Source organism: Stegostoma tigrinum, chromosome 9 (assembly GCF_030684315.1).
Source record: "Stegostoma tigrinum isolate sSteTig4 chromosome 9, sSteTig4.hap1, whole genome shotgun sequence".
Taxonomy (NCBI): domain Eukaryota; kingdom Metazoa; phylum Chordata; class Chondrichthyes; order Orectolobiformes; family Stegostomatidae; genus Stegostoma; species Stegostoma tigrinum.
Window position 1 is genome coordinate 35,356,866 of NC_081362.1, and position 18,513 is coordinate 35,375,378.

The 18,513-nt window shown below is 43.4% G+C and overlaps 1 protein-coding gene across 1 annotated transcript in view; it reads right to left on the bottom strand.

Moving 5' to 3' along the window:
* Positions 1-747: 747 nt before the first annotated feature.
* Positions 748-18,513, bottom strand: part of LOC132210041 (synaptojanin-2-like) — a 58,029-nt gene continuing 40,263 nt past the window's right edge. The window contains 7 exon segments of the mRNA XM_059648848.1: positions 748-1,147; positions 1,149-1,223; positions 1,225-1,364; positions 2,028-2,051; positions 5,606-5,625; positions 6,795-6,832; positions 15,100-15,220. Coding sequence (XP_059504831.1) covers positions 784-1,147; positions 1,149-1,223; positions 1,225-1,364; positions 2,028-2,051; positions 5,606-5,625; positions 6,795-6,832; positions 15,100-15,220 — 782 coding nt within the window. The 3' untranslated portion in view covers positions 748-783.

Genomic DNA, 18,513 nt, shown 5'->3' on the forward strand with positions numbered 1-18,513 from the left:
GATTCTTGAGCTTGTAAAACAAGTGAGTTTCGGTCTTACTCATGAAATGTGAATAGATGTTGTCTTATTTGTACGCTATTTTATTTAATATTTAGAGCAGGGACAGTGAAATGTTTAAAGCACACTTACCAACTGCATGTGACTGGAAGGAATTATATTTGCAGCAACAAGATAGAGGGGTAGTATTTGTTTGACATTCTAAGGTCAGGTGAGATAGAAGCTGTTCACAACTTGTTGGCTGAAGAATTCTAACATTGTGTGTAACCATGTCACTTTATACATAACTGATTTTTATACCAGAACTGACATTATCACTTAATAGCAATTAGTAGGAATTGGATACCACTGGATGTGATTGAACTGCAGAACTTGAACCTGATTGTTTAATCATTGGGCTTGTGACACTAGTTTTTATTAAGTTACAGCAAACAGAAAAGGCAATATACACAATGAATATGACTCTTGTAAATCAGTTAACTAATTTCTTTTATTTCATTTGTGAAAAGATATGGAAAATTACAATTAAACTGGTTTCAATAAAATATCAATATTATACATCATTGGATTATATTTCATTTGTTATTCAGCAACATCTACTAAACAACATAAGAAAAGAATTCTCACAAAGTACACAAGTCCCTTATTTCTCCACAGGTCAAGCAAAATCATAGACATTTGTTTAAATTCACTGAGAAGCCAGTTTAAAGCATTGTGATAAAGCCAAAAGTATGATTACCATTCCTTGCACGCAACATTTGCTACAACTTGTTTGGAGAAAAACAATTATTCTGTGTCATGGCTTTGAGATATTCTTTCATTTGTGGAACCAGTGGCAGATACCTTTGCTTCAGCATTATTTACATCTTGTCCAAACTTAGGCAGATTTACATTAAAGTTCCTTTGTTGTTTGGATGGGTCAGATGAAGGTCTACTTTCTTGAAAAGACCTAACAGAGTTATTGCTAGATGAAGTACTAGTATTGCACAGTTTAATAGGATGATCACTGCCATGCAACCCACACGCATGAAAACAGTTCTGTCTGGGATCATTATGGTAGGATTTCAAAACTGAATTGTTGTCAATTTGCAAATAAGGTGCTGCAGCTTTCTTCTTGCGGGGTGGAGCAATTGGGGCTGTGGCTGCACTTTGAGACTCTCTCTGGGTTGTTACAAAGTTGCCGAGAAGTTCTATTGCTGGCACACTGCTCCTCTTGTTGGTATCTTTTTCAGTAGTGACTGTGAGATTACTTGCTTGAATGTATCAGAATTTCTTTGAGAAGTCACTAATGGTGAATTCACATATGCGGCTGCAGCTGTTTTGAGACACTTTGGTCCCTTTTTATTTGCAGCCTCTGAACTGAGGTACTGTTGATACAAAAGATATGTCTGTTATAAATTGAGTACAAGTATATCAGTTAAAATTATAATGGATGAAAATGTTACAACTATCACACATTTTTGTATATTCCATAGAACACGAAGTCTGAGCTTCACTTACCACTTCACTAAATGGCTCTGCTCTGTGCAGATTGTATGTCTATTCTCATTTTATTCTATGTCATTAGAAATGGTGTAATGCCATTAACAGTGTAAGTAATTATACTGCTGATAACTTACAATTAGGTTAACCAACCATTCTTTGGTTAATGCTCTTTTTCTCCTGATTTTGTTACATGTCTACTTCATCTGGAGGCAGGGGTTATAAGGTAAATGGAAACCATGATCTAAATAAAAATTTTGTGGCAGGCTTTATGAAAGAGTCATAGAGCCATACGGCATGAAACGGGCTCTTCAGCCCAATTCATCCATGCCAACCAGGTTTTCCATTGTAAGCTAGTTTCATTTGCCTGTGTTTGGCCCATAAAACTCTAATCCTTTCCCCATCTACGAAAACCCATCCAGAAGTCTTTTAAATGTTGTGATTGTACCCACCTCTATAACCTTATTACACATACGCACCACCCTCGGTGAAAATATTGTGTCTCCAGTCCCTTTTACATATTTTCCCCCTCATCTTAAAACCTACACTGTCTTGTTTTGGACTCCCTTACCCTAGGAAAAGACTTCGGCTATTCACCTTATCTATGCCCCTCGTGATTTTATAAACCTCTATAAAAGGTCACCCCTAAAACTCTTAGGCCTCAGGGGGAAAAAGCCCCATCCTATCCAGCCCATCATTATAACACAAATCATCCAGTCTCAGTAACATCGTTGAAAATCTTTTTTTGTACCCTGTCCAGTTCAATAACATACCTCTTAAAGCAGGGCAACCAGAATTGCACGCAGTACTCCAAATGCTGCCTTACTAATGTCTTGAACAGCTATAACATGATGTCCCAACTCCTATACTGAATGTTCTGACCAAAGCCAAGCATGCCAAATGCCTTCTTCACCACCCTGTATACCTGTGACACCACTTTCAAGGAACACTATACCTGCACCCCTCTGTTCAAGAACACTCCCCAGGACCCTTCCATCACTGTGTAAGTCCTTCCTTGTTTAGTCTTACCAAAATGCAGCACTTCATATTTATCTGAATTAAACTCCACCTGCCATTTCTTGATCTATGGCGCTATGATCAAGATCCTGCTGTACTCAGATAACCTTCTACGCTGTCTACCAAACCACCAATTTTGGTGCCATCCTCAAACTTACCAACCATGCCTTTTATATAACATAACAACTAGGAGCAGGAGTAGGCCATCTGGCCCCTCGAGCCTGCCTCACTATTCAATAAGATCATGGCTGATCTTCTTAAGACTCAGCTCTGCTTACCTGTCCACTCACCATAACTGTTAATTCCTTTACTCTTCAAAATTTTTCTAGCCTTGCCTTAAAAACATTCATTCTGCGAGGTAGCTTCAACCACTTCACTGGACAGGGAATGGTTCAGTTTGGGAACATAGTTAACATGGACTAGTTGGACAGAAGTGTCTGTTCCACGCTGTATGACTCTATGTCAGCAGAAATTTTACAAAAACAGAGGGATTTTAGGGCGCTTATCCACAGATATCTGAAGGTGGACCACAGGTTAAGAGGGTAATTAAGGTGGTATATGGAATACTTAGGGTACTTATTCGAGGCATGGTTTATAAGAGCAGTGAGATTATGTCGGAGCTACACAGGACTTTGGATATCCACAGCTAGAGTATTATGTGCTGTTCTGGTCAACACACAATAGTGTGGGAACAATGCAATTGGACTGGAAGGGGTGCTGAGGTGTTACCCAGGATGGAGCAACTCAACTACGAAGGAAGGCTGGATAAGGTAGGCTTGTTTTCTCTGGAACAGAGGAATCTTGATAGGAGACTTTAAGATCACAAGGGACACAGACAGGATGGATAGAAAGTGGCTGTTCCACTTAGTCAAAGACTCAATTACAAGGGGGTATAATTTTAAGGTGACAGGCCTTATGGTTGGCGACAGGTTTGTATGGGATTTGAGGAAATGCTTTTTGCACCTAGAGGGTGGTAGAGATCTGGAACGCATTGCCAGGAATATTAGTTGAGGCAAATAATCTCACATCATTTAAGGAATACTTGGATGAGCACTTACATGTGTCATAACATTCAAGGTTCCAGGCCTAATGCTGGAAAACTGGACCAGCATGGAATTCAGAGATAGTAAGAGCTGCCAATGCTTGTGCCAGAGATAATACAGTGTGGGGCTGGAGGAACTCAGCAGGCCTGCAGCATTGGAGGAGCAGGAAAGCTGATGTTGCAGTTTGGGACCCTTCTTCAGAAATGGGGGAGGGGGCAGGGAGCTCTGAAATAAAGAGGGGGTGGTTGGGGCTGGGGAAGGTAGGTGAGATGGTGATAGGCGAGTGCAGGTAGGATGCGGTTGGGATTGGTCGGTGAGGTGGGAGTAGCAGACAGGTGAGAGAGAAGACGGACAGGTTATGCCAGGTCAAGGAGGCAGGGATGAGAGGGAGGGTTGGTCATGGGATGTGGCCGTGATGGTGGCGGGGGGTGATATTTTGAAACTAGTAAAGTCCACATTGAGATCATTGGGTTGAAGGCTCCCGAAGCAGAATGAGGTGCTGTACCTCCAGTTTCCAGTTAGTGTCATTGTGATACTGGAGGAGGCCCAGGATGGACATGTCATCCAGGGAATGGGAGGGGGAGTTGAAGTGGTTCACGACTGGAAGGTGTTGTCGTTTGTTGCGAACGAATGGAGTGCAGGTGTTCTACAAAGTGGTCTTCAAGCCTCTGCTTGGTCTCACCGATGTAGGAGCTACATTGGGAGCAGGAGATGCAGTCGACCACATTAGCGTAAATGCAACAACTCTTACAATTTATCTGAATGTTTCTGAAGAGGGGTCCCGACCCGAAGCGTCAAACTTTCCTGCTCATCTAATGCTGCTTGGCCTGTTGTGTTCATTCAGCTTCACACCGTGTTAGCTCTTACAATTTGCTTTTTCTAAACTATTTCTGGCTAGTTTACTCCTTCCAAAAACACATCAGATAATTTTCTAAGTAACCCAACTGAACTATTTCTAGCTGGATAAGCTGTATAAAACTCACCACAGGACCAGGAGGTAACTATTCAGCAACTCCATACATTCTGCATTCAATTAGATCATATCTGGTGTGCATTTGAGCTGCACCAACGAATGCTGCTCTGTACCCCTCAATATTCTTACCCAAATTTCTGGACACAGACCAGCATGCGAGAGGGCTAGGAGATTCAAGCAGTGGCAGAATTAACAGCCCAGGAACCCACTGGAGCAGGTTGAGAAAATTTAAACATAGCAGCAGTAGAAGTGACAGATCTAAGCCCAAATTAGAGGGCTATATTTAAACATAATGACATCAACTAACAGGGCATAATGCCATAAACAAAGAAGATACATTAAAGAGGGGGATAATTTCATACTGAATCCCAGAATAAAACAGAATAAGATACGTGAACCACTTAGATTCAAATAATATCCATTTAATTGTTAAATAAGTACACGCCAATTAATAACCAGAGCAATTAAATGGGTCAGAGGAGAGAAAATAAACTATAAGATACTTACATTAAAGGAATCTATGATCAAAATAAATCAGAATCTGGCAAGCAATGATTAAATATAACTAAATGGAATTTAAGAGGTACAAAACTATCTCTTAGGCATTCCCTTGAAATTCAAGATAATTTCCTTGAAGTGAGCAGGTGAGATACTTGGGTATCCAAATGCTCTATTGTTTGTGCTTGGCCTCCACCAGGGCCTGTCAGCGAACCTTGAGGTGGCTGGCTCTTTCACAGATGCTTCTTTTCCAACTTGGATAGGACTTTATTAATTCTATGAAAAGACTTAGTGTGGAAGTAGGTCATGCAGCGTATCAAGTCCAGACTGACACTCTGGAGAGCATCCCAAACAGACCCAACACTCCCTACCACATTTCTCTAAATCCTGCATTTCCCACAGCCAATCCACCTAATCTGCACATCTTTGTCCACTCAAATCTGACACCTGCACCTCCACATCAAGCTTTCAGAGCAGTGGCATTTGTCAGCCACTTCCAAAAGCCTGTGATTTCAAATGAATCTGCTGGACTAAAACCTGATGTCATTTGACTTCTGACCTTATACATCTTTGGACTGTGGGAGGAAACCGGAACATCTGGAGGAAACCCACGCAGATATGGAATGCAGCTGCCCAAGGGTGGAATCGAACCTCAGGGGCAGGGGGGCTGGTGGTGTCGTCCCTGGCACTGTGAGGTAGCAATGCTAACCACTGAGTCATATGCTGTCCCCTTGAATGGGATATTCCCACAATTTAGTGTGGGCATTGCAATTTTCAGAGAGACTTTGAGGACATACTTGAGGTGTTTCTTCTGCCTTTCTAGTAACATGACAGAGCTCAGGGTACAGAGCTTATTTTGGAAGCTACACCAGGCAAGCAGACTATGTAGTATGCTCAATGTAGTTATTTGACACTAACTAGTTCCTCATGGCTGCACAAGTTAGCCAGAAGAGGATACTGACATTGGAGTGCTGAGCCTACCAGTAGATTTGCAGAATTTTGCAGTATTGGTTATATCTTTGCTGAAGCATACAGAGGGCACGTAATATTGCTGCCTTGTAGACCAGGAGCTCAGTAATAAGTTTGAAGTCTTTGAACGGAAGAACTAGGAGCAAGAGTAGGAAATTCAGCCCTTTGAGCCTGCTCAGCCATTTGATATGATCATGGCTGATGTCATCTTCACCTCAACTCCATTTTCCTGCTCATTCTCCATGACCCTTCAACCCATTACTAATTAAAAATCTATCACCTCCTTAAATTTATTCAATATCCCAACATCCACCACACTCTGGGGTAGTGAATTCCAAAGATGCATGACCCTTTGAGAGAAGTTATTTCTCCAATCTGTTTTAAATCTGCTACCCCTTACCATTAGCATTTTATATACCTCAATTAGATCTCCTCTCCTGTTCTAAATTCCTGACCATATAAGCCTAAACTACTGAATATCTCTTCATAAGACAAATCCCTCATCTCTGGAAACAATCAAGTGAACCTTGTTGGAACTGCCTCCAGTACAACCACATCCATCCTCTAGCAAGGGGCCCAAAATTGGATGCAAATATTCCAGCTGCAGTCTCACAAATGCTGTGTACAGTTGCAGCAATACTTCCTCACTTTTATACTTTGTTTCCTTAGCAATAAATTCCAAAAAATCCATTGGCCGGCCTTATAACCTGCTGTAACAGTATTCCAGTTTTGTGACATAAAATCATCTCTATGTGGCATGCCAGCGGCAATGATGAATTTCATTACTGATATCTACTCTCAGCAATAGGAGGCTCCTAGGGTATGAGAACTGACCACATTCTCTCGTGGCTTGCTGTGGATCTTGGCAATTGAGGGGCAGAGTTGTATGGTAGGAGGAGGCAGGTGGAAGACCTCTCTCTTCTGGATTTTTATAGACAATAGGTGCTGGAGTAGGCCATTCGACCCTTCAAGCCAGCACCACCATTCATTATGATCATGGCTGATCATCCACAATCAGTATCCTGTTCCTGCCTTATCCCCATAACGCTTGATTTCACTATCTTTAAGAGCTCTGTCTATGTCTTTCCTGAAAGCATCCAGAGAGTTGGCCTCCACTGCCTTCTGGGGCAGAGCGTTCCATATATCCACCACTCTCTGGGTGAAGAAGCTTTTCCTCAACTCTGTTCTAAATGGCCTACCCCTTATTTTTAAACTGTGTCCTCTGGTCCTGGACTCACCCATCAGCAGAAACATGCTTCCTGCCTCCACAGTGTCCAATCCCTTAATAATCTTATACGTCTCAATCAGATCCCCTCTCATCCTTCTAAACTCAAGAGTATACAAACCCAGTCGCTCCAATCTTTCAACATATGACAGTCCTGCCATTCCGGGAATTGACCTTGTGAACCTACGCTGCACTCCCTCAATAGCAAGAATGTCCTTCCTCAAATTGGGAGACCAAAACTGCATACAATACTCCAGGTGTGGTCTCACCAGGGCCCTGTACAGCTGAAGGACCTCTTTGCTCCTATACTCAATTCCTCTTGTTATGAAGGCCAGCATGCTATTAGCTTTCTTCACTACCTGCTGTACCTGCATGCTTGCTTTCATTGACTGATGTACAAGAACACCTAGATCTCATTGTGCTTCCCCTTTACCTAACTTGACTCCATTGAGACAGTAACCTGCCTTCCTGTTCTTGCCACCAAAGTGTATAACCACACATTTATCCACATTAAACTGCATCTGCCATGCATCCGTTCACTCACCTAGCCTGTCCAAGTCACCCTGTATTCTAATAACATCCTCCTTGCATTTCACACTGCCACCCAACTTTGTGTCATCAGCAAATTTGCTAATATTACTTCTAACGCCTTCGTCTATATCATTAATATATATCGTAAACAGCTGCGGTCCCAGCACCGAACCTTGTGGTACCCCGCTGGTCACTGCCTGCCATTCCGAAAGACACTAGTTTATCACTACTCTTTGCTTCCTGTCAGCCAGCCAACTTTCAATCCAACTCAGTATTTTGCCCCCAATACCATGTGCCCTAATTTTGTTCACCAACCTCCTATGCGGGACTTTATCAAAGGCTTTCTGAAAGTCTAGGTACACTACATCCACTGGCTCTCCCTTATCCATCTTCATAGATACATCCTCAAAAAATTCCAGAAGATTAGTCAAGTACGATTTCCCCTTCGTAAATCCATGCCGACTCTGACCTAATCTGTTACTGCTATCCAAATAAGTCGTAATTTCATCTTTTATAATTGACACCAGCATCTTTCCCACCACTGACATCAGGCTAACCAGTCTATAATTTCCTGTTTTCTCTCTCCCTCCTTTCTTGAAAAGTGGGACAACATTTGCCACCCTCCAATCCGTAGGAACTGATCCGGATTCTATAGAACCTTGGAAAATAATTACCAACGCCTCCACAATTTCTAAAGCTACCTCCTTAAGTACCCTGGGATGCAGACCATCAGGTCCCGGGGACTTATCAGCCTTCAGACCTAACAGTCTATCCAACACCATTTCCTGCCTAATATAAATACCCTTCAGTTCGTCCATTACCCTCGGTCCTTCAGCCACTACTGCATCTGGGAGATTGGATCTGTCTTCACTAGGGAAGACACAAGTACCTATTCAACTCAGCTGCCATTTCCTTGTTCCCCATAATAAATTCACCCGTTTCTGACTTCATGGGCCCAATTTTAGTCGTAACCATTTTTTTTCTTTTCACATACCTAAAAAAGCTTTTACTATCCTCCTTTATATTTTTGGCCAGTTTTCCTTCATAGCTGATTTTTTCTCTGCATATTGCCTTTTTAGTTATCCGCTGTTGCTCTTTAAACGCTTCCCAGTCCTCCGGCATCCCACTCAACTTTACTACGTTATACTTCTCTTTTATTTTTATACAGTCCTTAACTTCCCTCGTCAGCCACGGCTGCCCAAGCCTCCCCTTAGGATCTTTCTTCCTCTTTGGTATTAACTGATCCTGCACCTTCTGCATTATATCCAGAAATACCTGCCATTGTTGTTCCACTGCTATCCCTGCTAGGGTATTGTACCACTGAACTTTGGCCAGCTCCTCCCTCATAGCTCCATAGTTCCCTTTATTCAACTGCAATACTGACACTTCCGATTCTCCATTCTCTCTCTCAAGCTGCAGATTAAAACTTATCATGTTGTGGTCACTACCTCCTCATGGCTCCTTTACTTTGAGGTCCCTGATCAAATCCGGTTCATTGCACAACACCAGATCCAGAATTGCCTCCTCCCTGGTAGGCTCCAGGACAAGCTGTTCTAAGAATCCATCTCGGAGGCACTCTACAAACTCCCTTTCTTGGGGTCCAGTACCATCCTGATTCTCCCAGTCTACCCGTATGTTGAAATCTCGCATAACAACTGTAGTGATACCTTTGTGACAGGCCAATTTCAACTCTTGATTCAACCTGTACCCTACCTCCTGACTACTGTTTGGGGGCCTGTAGATAATTCCTATTATGGTCTTTCTACCCTTAGAATTTCTCAGCTCTATCCATACTGACTCTACATCTCCTGACTCTATGTCCCCCCCCCACAAGGGACCGAATATCATTCTTCACCAACAGGGCTACCCCACCCCCTCTGTCCACCAGTCTGTCCTTTCGATAGCACGTATAGCCTTGAATATTCATTTCCCAGGCCCTGTCCACTTGAAGTCACGTCTCAGTTATCCCCACAACATCACACTTGCCAACTTCCAACTGAGCCTCAAGCTCATCCACCTTATTTCTTAGGCTTCGTACATTCATATATAATATTTTTAATTTGTTTCTCCCCTCACCCTTCCTATCAATCCCTATTTCACTTGGCCATACTGTACGATCCCTTCTTGAGTTTTCTGCTCTGTTGATTCTGTTGTCCTTCTTAACCTGTTATTCTCACTTTCCTTTTAACTTCATTCTTAAATTTTCAGTCTGGCCCCTCCCTCCCATTACTTAGTTTAAACACACCTGTGTTGCAGTGGCAAACCAGCCTGCCAGAATGCTGGTCCACCGATTATTAAGTTGCAAACCGTCCCTCCTGTACAATTTATTCTTACCCAAAACATACCCCAGTGATCCAAGAATTTAAATCCTTGCTTCCGACACCAGTCCCTCATCCACACGTTCAGGTCCATTATCTGTCTGTTCCCGCCCTCTCCAGCCCGAGGAACTGGAAGCAAACCGGAGATAACTACCCTGGAAGATAACAAAATGTGAGGCTGGATGAACACAGCAGGCCAAGCAGCATCTCAGGAGCACAAAAGCTGACGTTTCGGGCCTAGACCCTTCATCAGAGAGGAAGTCCTGCTTTTCAGCCTTCTTCAGAGTTCTCTGAAGTCCCGCTGTAGAATGCTCCTCCTTTTCTTCCCGACGTCATTAGTGCCGACATGCACCACCACGTCTGGGTCTTCACCTTCACCCTCGAGGATTCTCTGCACTCTCAGTGACGTCCTGGATCCTGGCACTAGGAAGGCAACACACCATCCTCAAATCTCGCCTGTTGCCGCAGAAACCCGAGTCCCTCTCACTATGGAGTCCCCTATTACCACAGCTCTCCGTGATGTCTGACTTCTCGGTTCTGCCTCTACAGCAATTTTTGACTCGCAGACCTGTCCACCTCTCGGACTGGCAGTGTCGTCTGTCTCGGCAGTTTCCAAGACACTCAGCCTGTTTACAATAGGTGCTTCCTCTGGGGTCTCTCATACTTCATTCATGTCTTCCTTTGTCATCAACATGCCCCTTCTCTCTTCAGGTATCCTCGGTGTAGTGACCTTGCTGAAGGTCCTGTCCAGAAAATTCTCATTCTCTCGGATGAGCCTGAGGTCTTCTAGTTCTTTCTTCAGTGCTGCAACAATCTCCTTCAGAAGCTGAATGTGTACACACTTACCACAGCTATAGGAGCCAGAAACATCATCAGTGTCCCTGACCTCCCGCATCATGCGTGCAGCACACTGAATCAGCTTGGCAGTCATGTCTTTACGCCACTGTTGAAGAGGGTGATCTCCTGACTGAGTCTCTTCACCGAAAATTCGCACTTTACTCACTAGGCACTTCCCTCAGCCCTTGTGTGTTTGCTGTGAGTCTGTGGACTCTTAATTAGGGTAGAGGAGGGGGGTGGGAGGGAGGCCCTACTGTGTAGGACCTGGGGCTGAGAACACACCTACTAAATAGCACTCCGCTGCAAAAAGGACCCGCTGGCTTCGAGGCAAGTACTTAAATAGCCTCACTTACCTTCCCAACTGCCTCTCTGCCCTGACCTCACGTCTGCCCGGCTCGCGCCGCTCTTCGCTGCAAAAAGGACTTATATGATCATTGGTGTTTTTGTGCCAGGCAGATGAAGTTAGTAAACTGAATTGTCGGTCTAGTAGTCATCAGCTCCTGTCAAAATGTAGGTGATGCAGACATCCTCGTGCTCTGTCATTTAGGTGCCAATGTTTGGCACAAGCGGGTTGCTGTGTAGTCTCGTAACTGTCTCTCTGATGAAGTAGTGTGCTTGTAACAATCAGCCATGTTCTAGGCATTTTGTCAGTAGGATGCTTAATGATTACCTTTTCAATGCCTTCCTTGCAATTCATGCCTTTCCAAAGGTTTATGTCTCTCTCAAGTCTAGCATTGAAATCACCCAGGATGATCAGTTCTTTAACTTTGGGGATCTGGGACGATGATTGACTAAGACTGGTGCAGAATTTATCTTTGGCCTCATCTAATGCTTTTAGGGTTGAGGCAACACATTAGTGACTACAGTACTGCTTCAGGGTTAGGATGTGCCAAGGAGTCAGGAGGTATTCATTTATTTTCCAAGGGGACAGACTGAGGTAGTGAACTAGTCATTTTTAATTGGTGAAGCCAAACACAGGAATTGGCATTCCTCCTCAGATTTTCCTTGCAGAAAGCTCATCCACAACATTTATTTTTGGAGCTGACCTTCTTCGGCCTGCCTTATCTCACTCATGCCAGCAGTGCAAATGTTATAGATCTGGTTACTTTCTAGATGGGATTGAGTTAAATACAGTGGCTGTCCTAAAGAGACTTAGGAGTTCAGGTACATAGATTTTTAAAATGCCACACACAGGTGCAGAAAATGATTAAAGGTGGCTAATGGAATGCCAGAATCTGTTTGAAGTCGTTGAGACATCAACATCTCTTGAGAAAATGAAGCAAGCGAAGGATAATGTTCAGGCTTGGGATGATAAGTGGAAAATAATACTGACATCACATTTTTTTCCTATTCATTTGAGGGATGTGGACATCGCTGGTTGGTCAGCTTTTCTTGCCCATCCCTAGTTGCCCTTCAGAATGTGATGGTGAAGTGTTTTCCTGAACCACTGCAGTCAACCAGCTGTAGGTTGATGCACAATGACATTAGGGAGGGAATTCCAGGATTTTGATCCTGCAACAGTGAAGGAACGGCAATATATTTCCAAGTTAGGATGGTGAGTGGCTTGGAGGGGAACTTGAAAGTGGTGGTGATCCCAGACATCTGCTGTCCTTGTCCTTCTAGACAGAAGTGGTCGTGGGTTTGGAAGGTGCTGTCTAAGGATCTTTGGTGAATTTTTGCAGTGCATTTTATACATGGTAGCAGCAGTGTGTACTGAGTGTTGATGGTGGAGGGAGTGGATGCTTATGGTTGCAGTGCGAATCTGCCTTGCCCTGGATGGTGTCAAGCTTCTTGAATATTGTTGGGGTTGCACTCATCCAGGCAAGTGGGGAGTATTCCATCACGCTCCTGACTTGTGCCTTGTAGATGGTTGACAGGCTTTGAGGAGTCAGGAGGTGAGTTCCTTGCTGCAGTATTCCTAACTTCTGGCCTGCTCGTGTAGCCACTGTGGTTATCTGGTGAGTCTAGTTGAATTTCTGGTCAATAATAACCCCTAGGATATTGATTGTGAGGGATTCAATGATGGTAATACCATTGAATGTCAAGGGGTGGTGGTCATAGCCTGGCATTTGTGTGGCGTGAATGTCACTTAACACTTGTGAACCCAAAGCCTGGATATTGTGCAGATCTTGTTGCATTTGAACACGACTGCTTTAGGATCAGAGGAATCACAAATGCTGATGAACATTGCACAATCATTGGTGAACATCCCCACTTCTGACCTTATGATGGAGGGAAAGTCATTGATGAAACATGTGAAGATGGTTAGGCCCAGGACACGACCCTGGAGGAACTCCTGAAGAGATGTCCTGGAGCTGAGATGATTGGCCTCTAACAAATACGACCATCTTCCTATGTATCAGGTATGACTGCAACCACTGGAGAGAGTTTGTCCCCTGATACCAATTGATTTCAGTTTTACTAGGATTCCTTGATTGGCCCAATGCAACCTTGATATCAAGGGCTGTCACTCTCAACTAACCTCTGGAATCCAGCTCTCTTGTCCATGTTTGAACTAAGGCTGAAATGAGGTCAGGAGCTGAGTAGCCCTAGTGAAACCCAAACTGGGTGTCACTGAGTAGGTTATTGCTGAATATTTGCTACTTGATACCACTGTTAATGACACCTTCCATCACCTTGCTGATGAGAGTACTCTGATGGGGCGGTAACTGGCAAGGTTGCATTTATCCTGCTTTTTGTGTACAGGACATACTTCGGCAATGTTCCACATTGCCGGATAGATACTGGTGTTGTAACTATACTGGAACAGCTTGGCTAGGGGAGGGGCAAGTTGTGGAGCACAAGTCTTCAGTACTATTGCCAGAATGTCGTCAGGGCCCGCAGCATGGAAATGACCATCTCAATGAGAGGACAAGTGCCAGGAAATGACAATCTCAACGAGAAGTAGGAATCTAACCCCTGCCTGCTTGACAATTAATGACATCGGCCCTGTTGAATTGCCAATAATCCATATCCTGGCTGGTGGGCCTCTATCAATCAAAAGTCCGATTGGACCAGTTACGTAATTCTGCGGCCACACGACCAGATTGTCTGGCCTCCATATGGTTATGTACAAGCAACTAAATTACTGCTTGATTGCAATGGCTATTTCCAAGGCACAAGTTAAGCACATAATGGAATACTCTCAAAGTGCCAAGATAGGTGTAGCAAAAACAATAGAAGTTCAACATTATTCTGGACAAAACAGCCTGCTTGACTGGCTGTCTATGCCATTTATACACAGAGCCAACAGTACGACCGCAACTTGCCAAGACTGCTTCAAAAGCATTCTCCAAACCCCTATTCATTCCTTAGTAAAACAACGGCAGCAGATGCTTAGGAATGCTACCATATGCAAACGCCCTCTTAAGTCAAACATCATCCTGATGGGAAAATATGTTGCAGTATCTTCACTACTGAAGCATCAAAATGTTGGAACACCCTTCCTAACGTACTGCAGACATACCTACCCTACATCAACTACAACAGTTCAAGATGGCAGATTACCAACAACTTTCTGAAGCTAACTAAAAGGTGGGCAATTGATATTTTAAATAAATTGCCAGAGCTACTCACAACTGTGAACAAATTTAAAAGAAATAGGTGTGTTGAGTTAAAATGTAAATGAGCCATTACCGATTTAAATGCTGGAATAGTTTCAAATGGCTGAAAGGCCTCTTCCTGTTTGTTTGTCCTTATTTGGAATTCTCTCTTCTAAAACTACGCAGCTTAACCAAGTTAGTGCTCAGTTTTGTTACCTTCCAACTAAGAGCAGAAGGATAAATCAGCAAGTTTGCATATGTTACCTCCGAGACTTCAACTGAAGTTGTCTATGTTTGTGCAGTACAAAAAAAATTATGTTATTGGCTATAAAAGTTTGAGAAGCTAAGAGAAGTCTTAAATCAATTCACAGCATAAGTTCCTCAGAATTCATTACTGAACTGGCTGCACTAACTGCAAGAGGTTGTAAAGATCAATCTTAGTTTTTGATTTATGGAGGAGAAATCTAACCGCACCTGACCAAAATGGATCTGACCTAGGGGATGTTAACTGCTGACACTAGGCACCAAGAGTGATCTATTTACAATACAGACATTCTTAGTGTTTTTAAAAAAAAACCTCAGTTTATGAAAATGAAAATAACGCACCAAGTCACCTGTTCCTTCTGGATCATATAGTGTAGCAGCAGGATTTCTTTCAGCATGTAACAGAGGTATTAACGAAGCAGAATATGTTTCAACGTGCTCATCAAGAAGAGTCATATCTGTCTGGCACTTGAGGATTGACTGCACTAGAGATGGTTTTATGTTAGCCTCTGATTTCAAACTTTCTGAAACAAAGATATTGTAAAGAGCCCACTTTGGCATCCAGTGCTATTAACAGCTGTAAATACTTCATTCAGTAGGAAAGACAAGTACATAAGTAAAATATCTGTGCTGTTTACATCAACAGTGGGACAGGCCTTGGTTTGTTCTTGAAGCAAAGCTATCATTGCACAAAAAATACTCAAAAATAGTCTTCTGTGCTCACTGGCTGTCACTGCTGTAGCGAGATTTGACATGGGTAAAGGTTGTGTGTAGGGACAGGGCTACACAATTACGCAAGGATACCCAGGGAGATGATAACATGTGTCTGGCCCTACCTATTTTTGCCACCTTTCTCAGGGCTAGTTGCATTTCTGCAAACCTGTCAATTTTCATGAATTGATCAAGAAGATACAATTTTTTTAGTAAAGTTGCATTTATTTCAAAATTATGAGAGAACTCCACAATTCAAGGAGGAGGATGTACCTCTTTGCTTAAAAAAGTCCAAGGTAGGGCAGGTGAGGGTTCGTAGGTTGGAGGCCTATTAAAGAGTAAGAGGGTGTGGACTTGGTGGCTCTGCCATTGACTTCTGCAAAAGCTGCAGCAGTTGAAATGAGAAACAGGATCAGGGATCAGGCAAGAAACCGTGACAAATCTCTTGGTTAGAACTGGTGAGATACTAACGAATTGTCCATTTGCTCAGATCAGGAGTGCCACATTGTGTCCGTGTCTGTTTGCTGGATCTAGATGGGTGATGCAAGGAGCCCCAGTTGGCTTTATGTCCAATAACTATGGAGAAGCAAAGTTAAGATGGGTTCTGAATTGCTGCCCAGGAATTTTAGCCAGTAAGTTCATACAGACATATAGGAACAGACTTGTGTGTGGATATTGGCTGAAAGCCAAATTGTACTCATCTCCAATGCCTTTTGTGTCAGCAGTGGCTCAGTAATAGGAGTTTCACCTCAGAATCTCAAGATTCCAGCTCCAAGACCCACTCCAGGACTTAAGCACGACAAAAAGTTTGACATTCCAGTGCAGTACCAATAGGATGGGAGATTAAACTGAGGTTTCAACATCCTGCTTTGATTAATATAAAACATCAAATGACATTATTTCAAAGAAGAACCGAGGCATTATCCCTGGTGTCTTGGACAATGTTTAGTGACATGCCAACAGCATGGGTCCAATTCCTGCACCGGCTGAGGTTACCACGGTGGAGTCTCCTTCTCAACTTCTTGCCTGAGGCATGACGACCCTCAGGTTAAACCACCACCAATCATCTCTCTCTAATAAGACGGCTGCCCTATAGTCTGATAAGGCAATGGTGACTTCATCTTTTATGGCTTTTTGGTACTCACTTCACCTCCAGAATTAGTGGGTGCACGGTGTTTGTGGAGTGAGAGTTTCTGCATGTGCTAGAAGTGTGTTCAAATAAACAGCCTGATGGTCTTCACCTGAACCAGAGGGGTACCGATATCCTGGGGGGGGGAATTTGCTAAGGCTATTCAGGTGGGTTTAAACTAATTCAGCAGGGGGATGGGCACCAAAATTGTAGTTCGACTATAGAAAAGGTTGAGAGTAGGGTGGTCCGAAATAAAGTTTCAGGGAAGCAAGATGGCACCTGCAAGCAAGAAGTTGGTTTGAAGTGTGTCTACTTCAATGCCAGGAGCGTCGGGAATAAGGTGGGTGAACTTGCAGCATGGGTTGGTACCTGGGACTTCGATGTTGTGGCCATTTCGGAGATATGGATAGAGCAGGGACAGGAATGGTTGTTGCAGGTTCCGGGATTTAGATGTTTCAGTAAGAACAGAGAAGATGGTAAAAGGGGTGGAGGTGTGGCATTGTTAGTCAAAGACAGTATTACAGTTGCAGAAAGGATGTTTGGGGACTCTTCAACTGAGATAGTATGGGCTGAGGTTAGAAACAGGAAAGGAGGTCACCCTGTTGGGAGTTTTCTATAGGCCTCCAAATAGTTCCAGAGATTTAGAGGAAAGGATAGCAAAGATGATTCTCGATAGGAGTGAGACAGACAGGGTAGTTGTCATGGGGGACTTCAACTTTCCAAATATTGACTGGGAACACTATAGTTTGAGTACTATAGATGGGTCAGTTTTTGTCCAGTGTGTACAGGAGGCCTTCCTGACACAGTATGTCGATAGGCCAACAAGGGGCAAAGCCACATTAGATTTGGCACTGGGTAATGAGACTGGCCAGGTGTTAGATTTGGAAGTAGGTGAGCACTTTGGTGATAGCAATCACAATTCTGTTATGTTTACTTCAGTGATGGAAAGGGATAGGTGTATACCACTGGGTAAGAGTTGTAGCTGGGGGAAAGGCAATTACGATGAGATTAGGCAAGATTTAGGGAGCATAGGATGGGGAAGGAAACTGCAGGGGATGGGCACATTAGAAATGTGGAGCTTATTCAAGGAAAAGCTCCTGTGTATCCTAGATAAGTATGTACCTGTCAGGCAGGGAGGAAGCTGTAGAGTGCGGGAGCCGTGGTTTACGAAGGAGGTGGAATCTCTGGCCAAGAGGAAGAAGGCGGTTTATGTTAGGATGAGATGTGAAGGCTCAGTTAGGGCACTTGAGGGCTACGAGGTAGCCAGAAAAGACCTAAAGACAGAGTTCAGAAGAGCCAGGAGGAGACATGAGAAGTTGTTGGCGGATAGGATCAGGGTAAACCCTAAGGCTTTCTATAGGTATTTAAGGAATAAAAGAATGACGAAAGTAAGATTAGGCCCAATCAAGGACAGTAGCGGTAAGTTGTGTGTGGAGTCAGATGAGATAGGGGAAGTGCTAAATGAATATTTTTCAACAGTATTCACTCTAGAAAATGACAATGTTGTCGAGGAGAATACTGAGATACAAGCTACTAGACTAGTTGGGATTGAGGTTCACAAGGAAGAGGTATTAGAAATCCTTCAGAGGGTGAAGATAGATAAGTCCCCTGGGCCGAAGGGATTTATCCTAGGATCCTCTGGGAAGCCAGGGAGGAGATTGCCGAGCCTTTGGCATTGATCTTTAACTCGTCATTGTCTACAGGAATAGTGCCTGATGACTGGAGGATAGCAAATGTGGTTCATCTGTTCAAGAAGGGGAGTAGAGACAACCCTGGTAATTATAGACCAGTGAGCCTTACCTCTTGTTGGTTGTTGGTAAAGTGTTGGAAAAGGTTATAAGGGATAGGATTTATAATCATCTAGAAAAGAATAAGTTGATTAGGGATAGTCAGCATGGTTTTGTGAAGGGAAGGTAGTGCCTCACAAACCTTATTGAGTTCTTTGAGAAGGTGACCAAACAGGTTAGATGAGAGTAA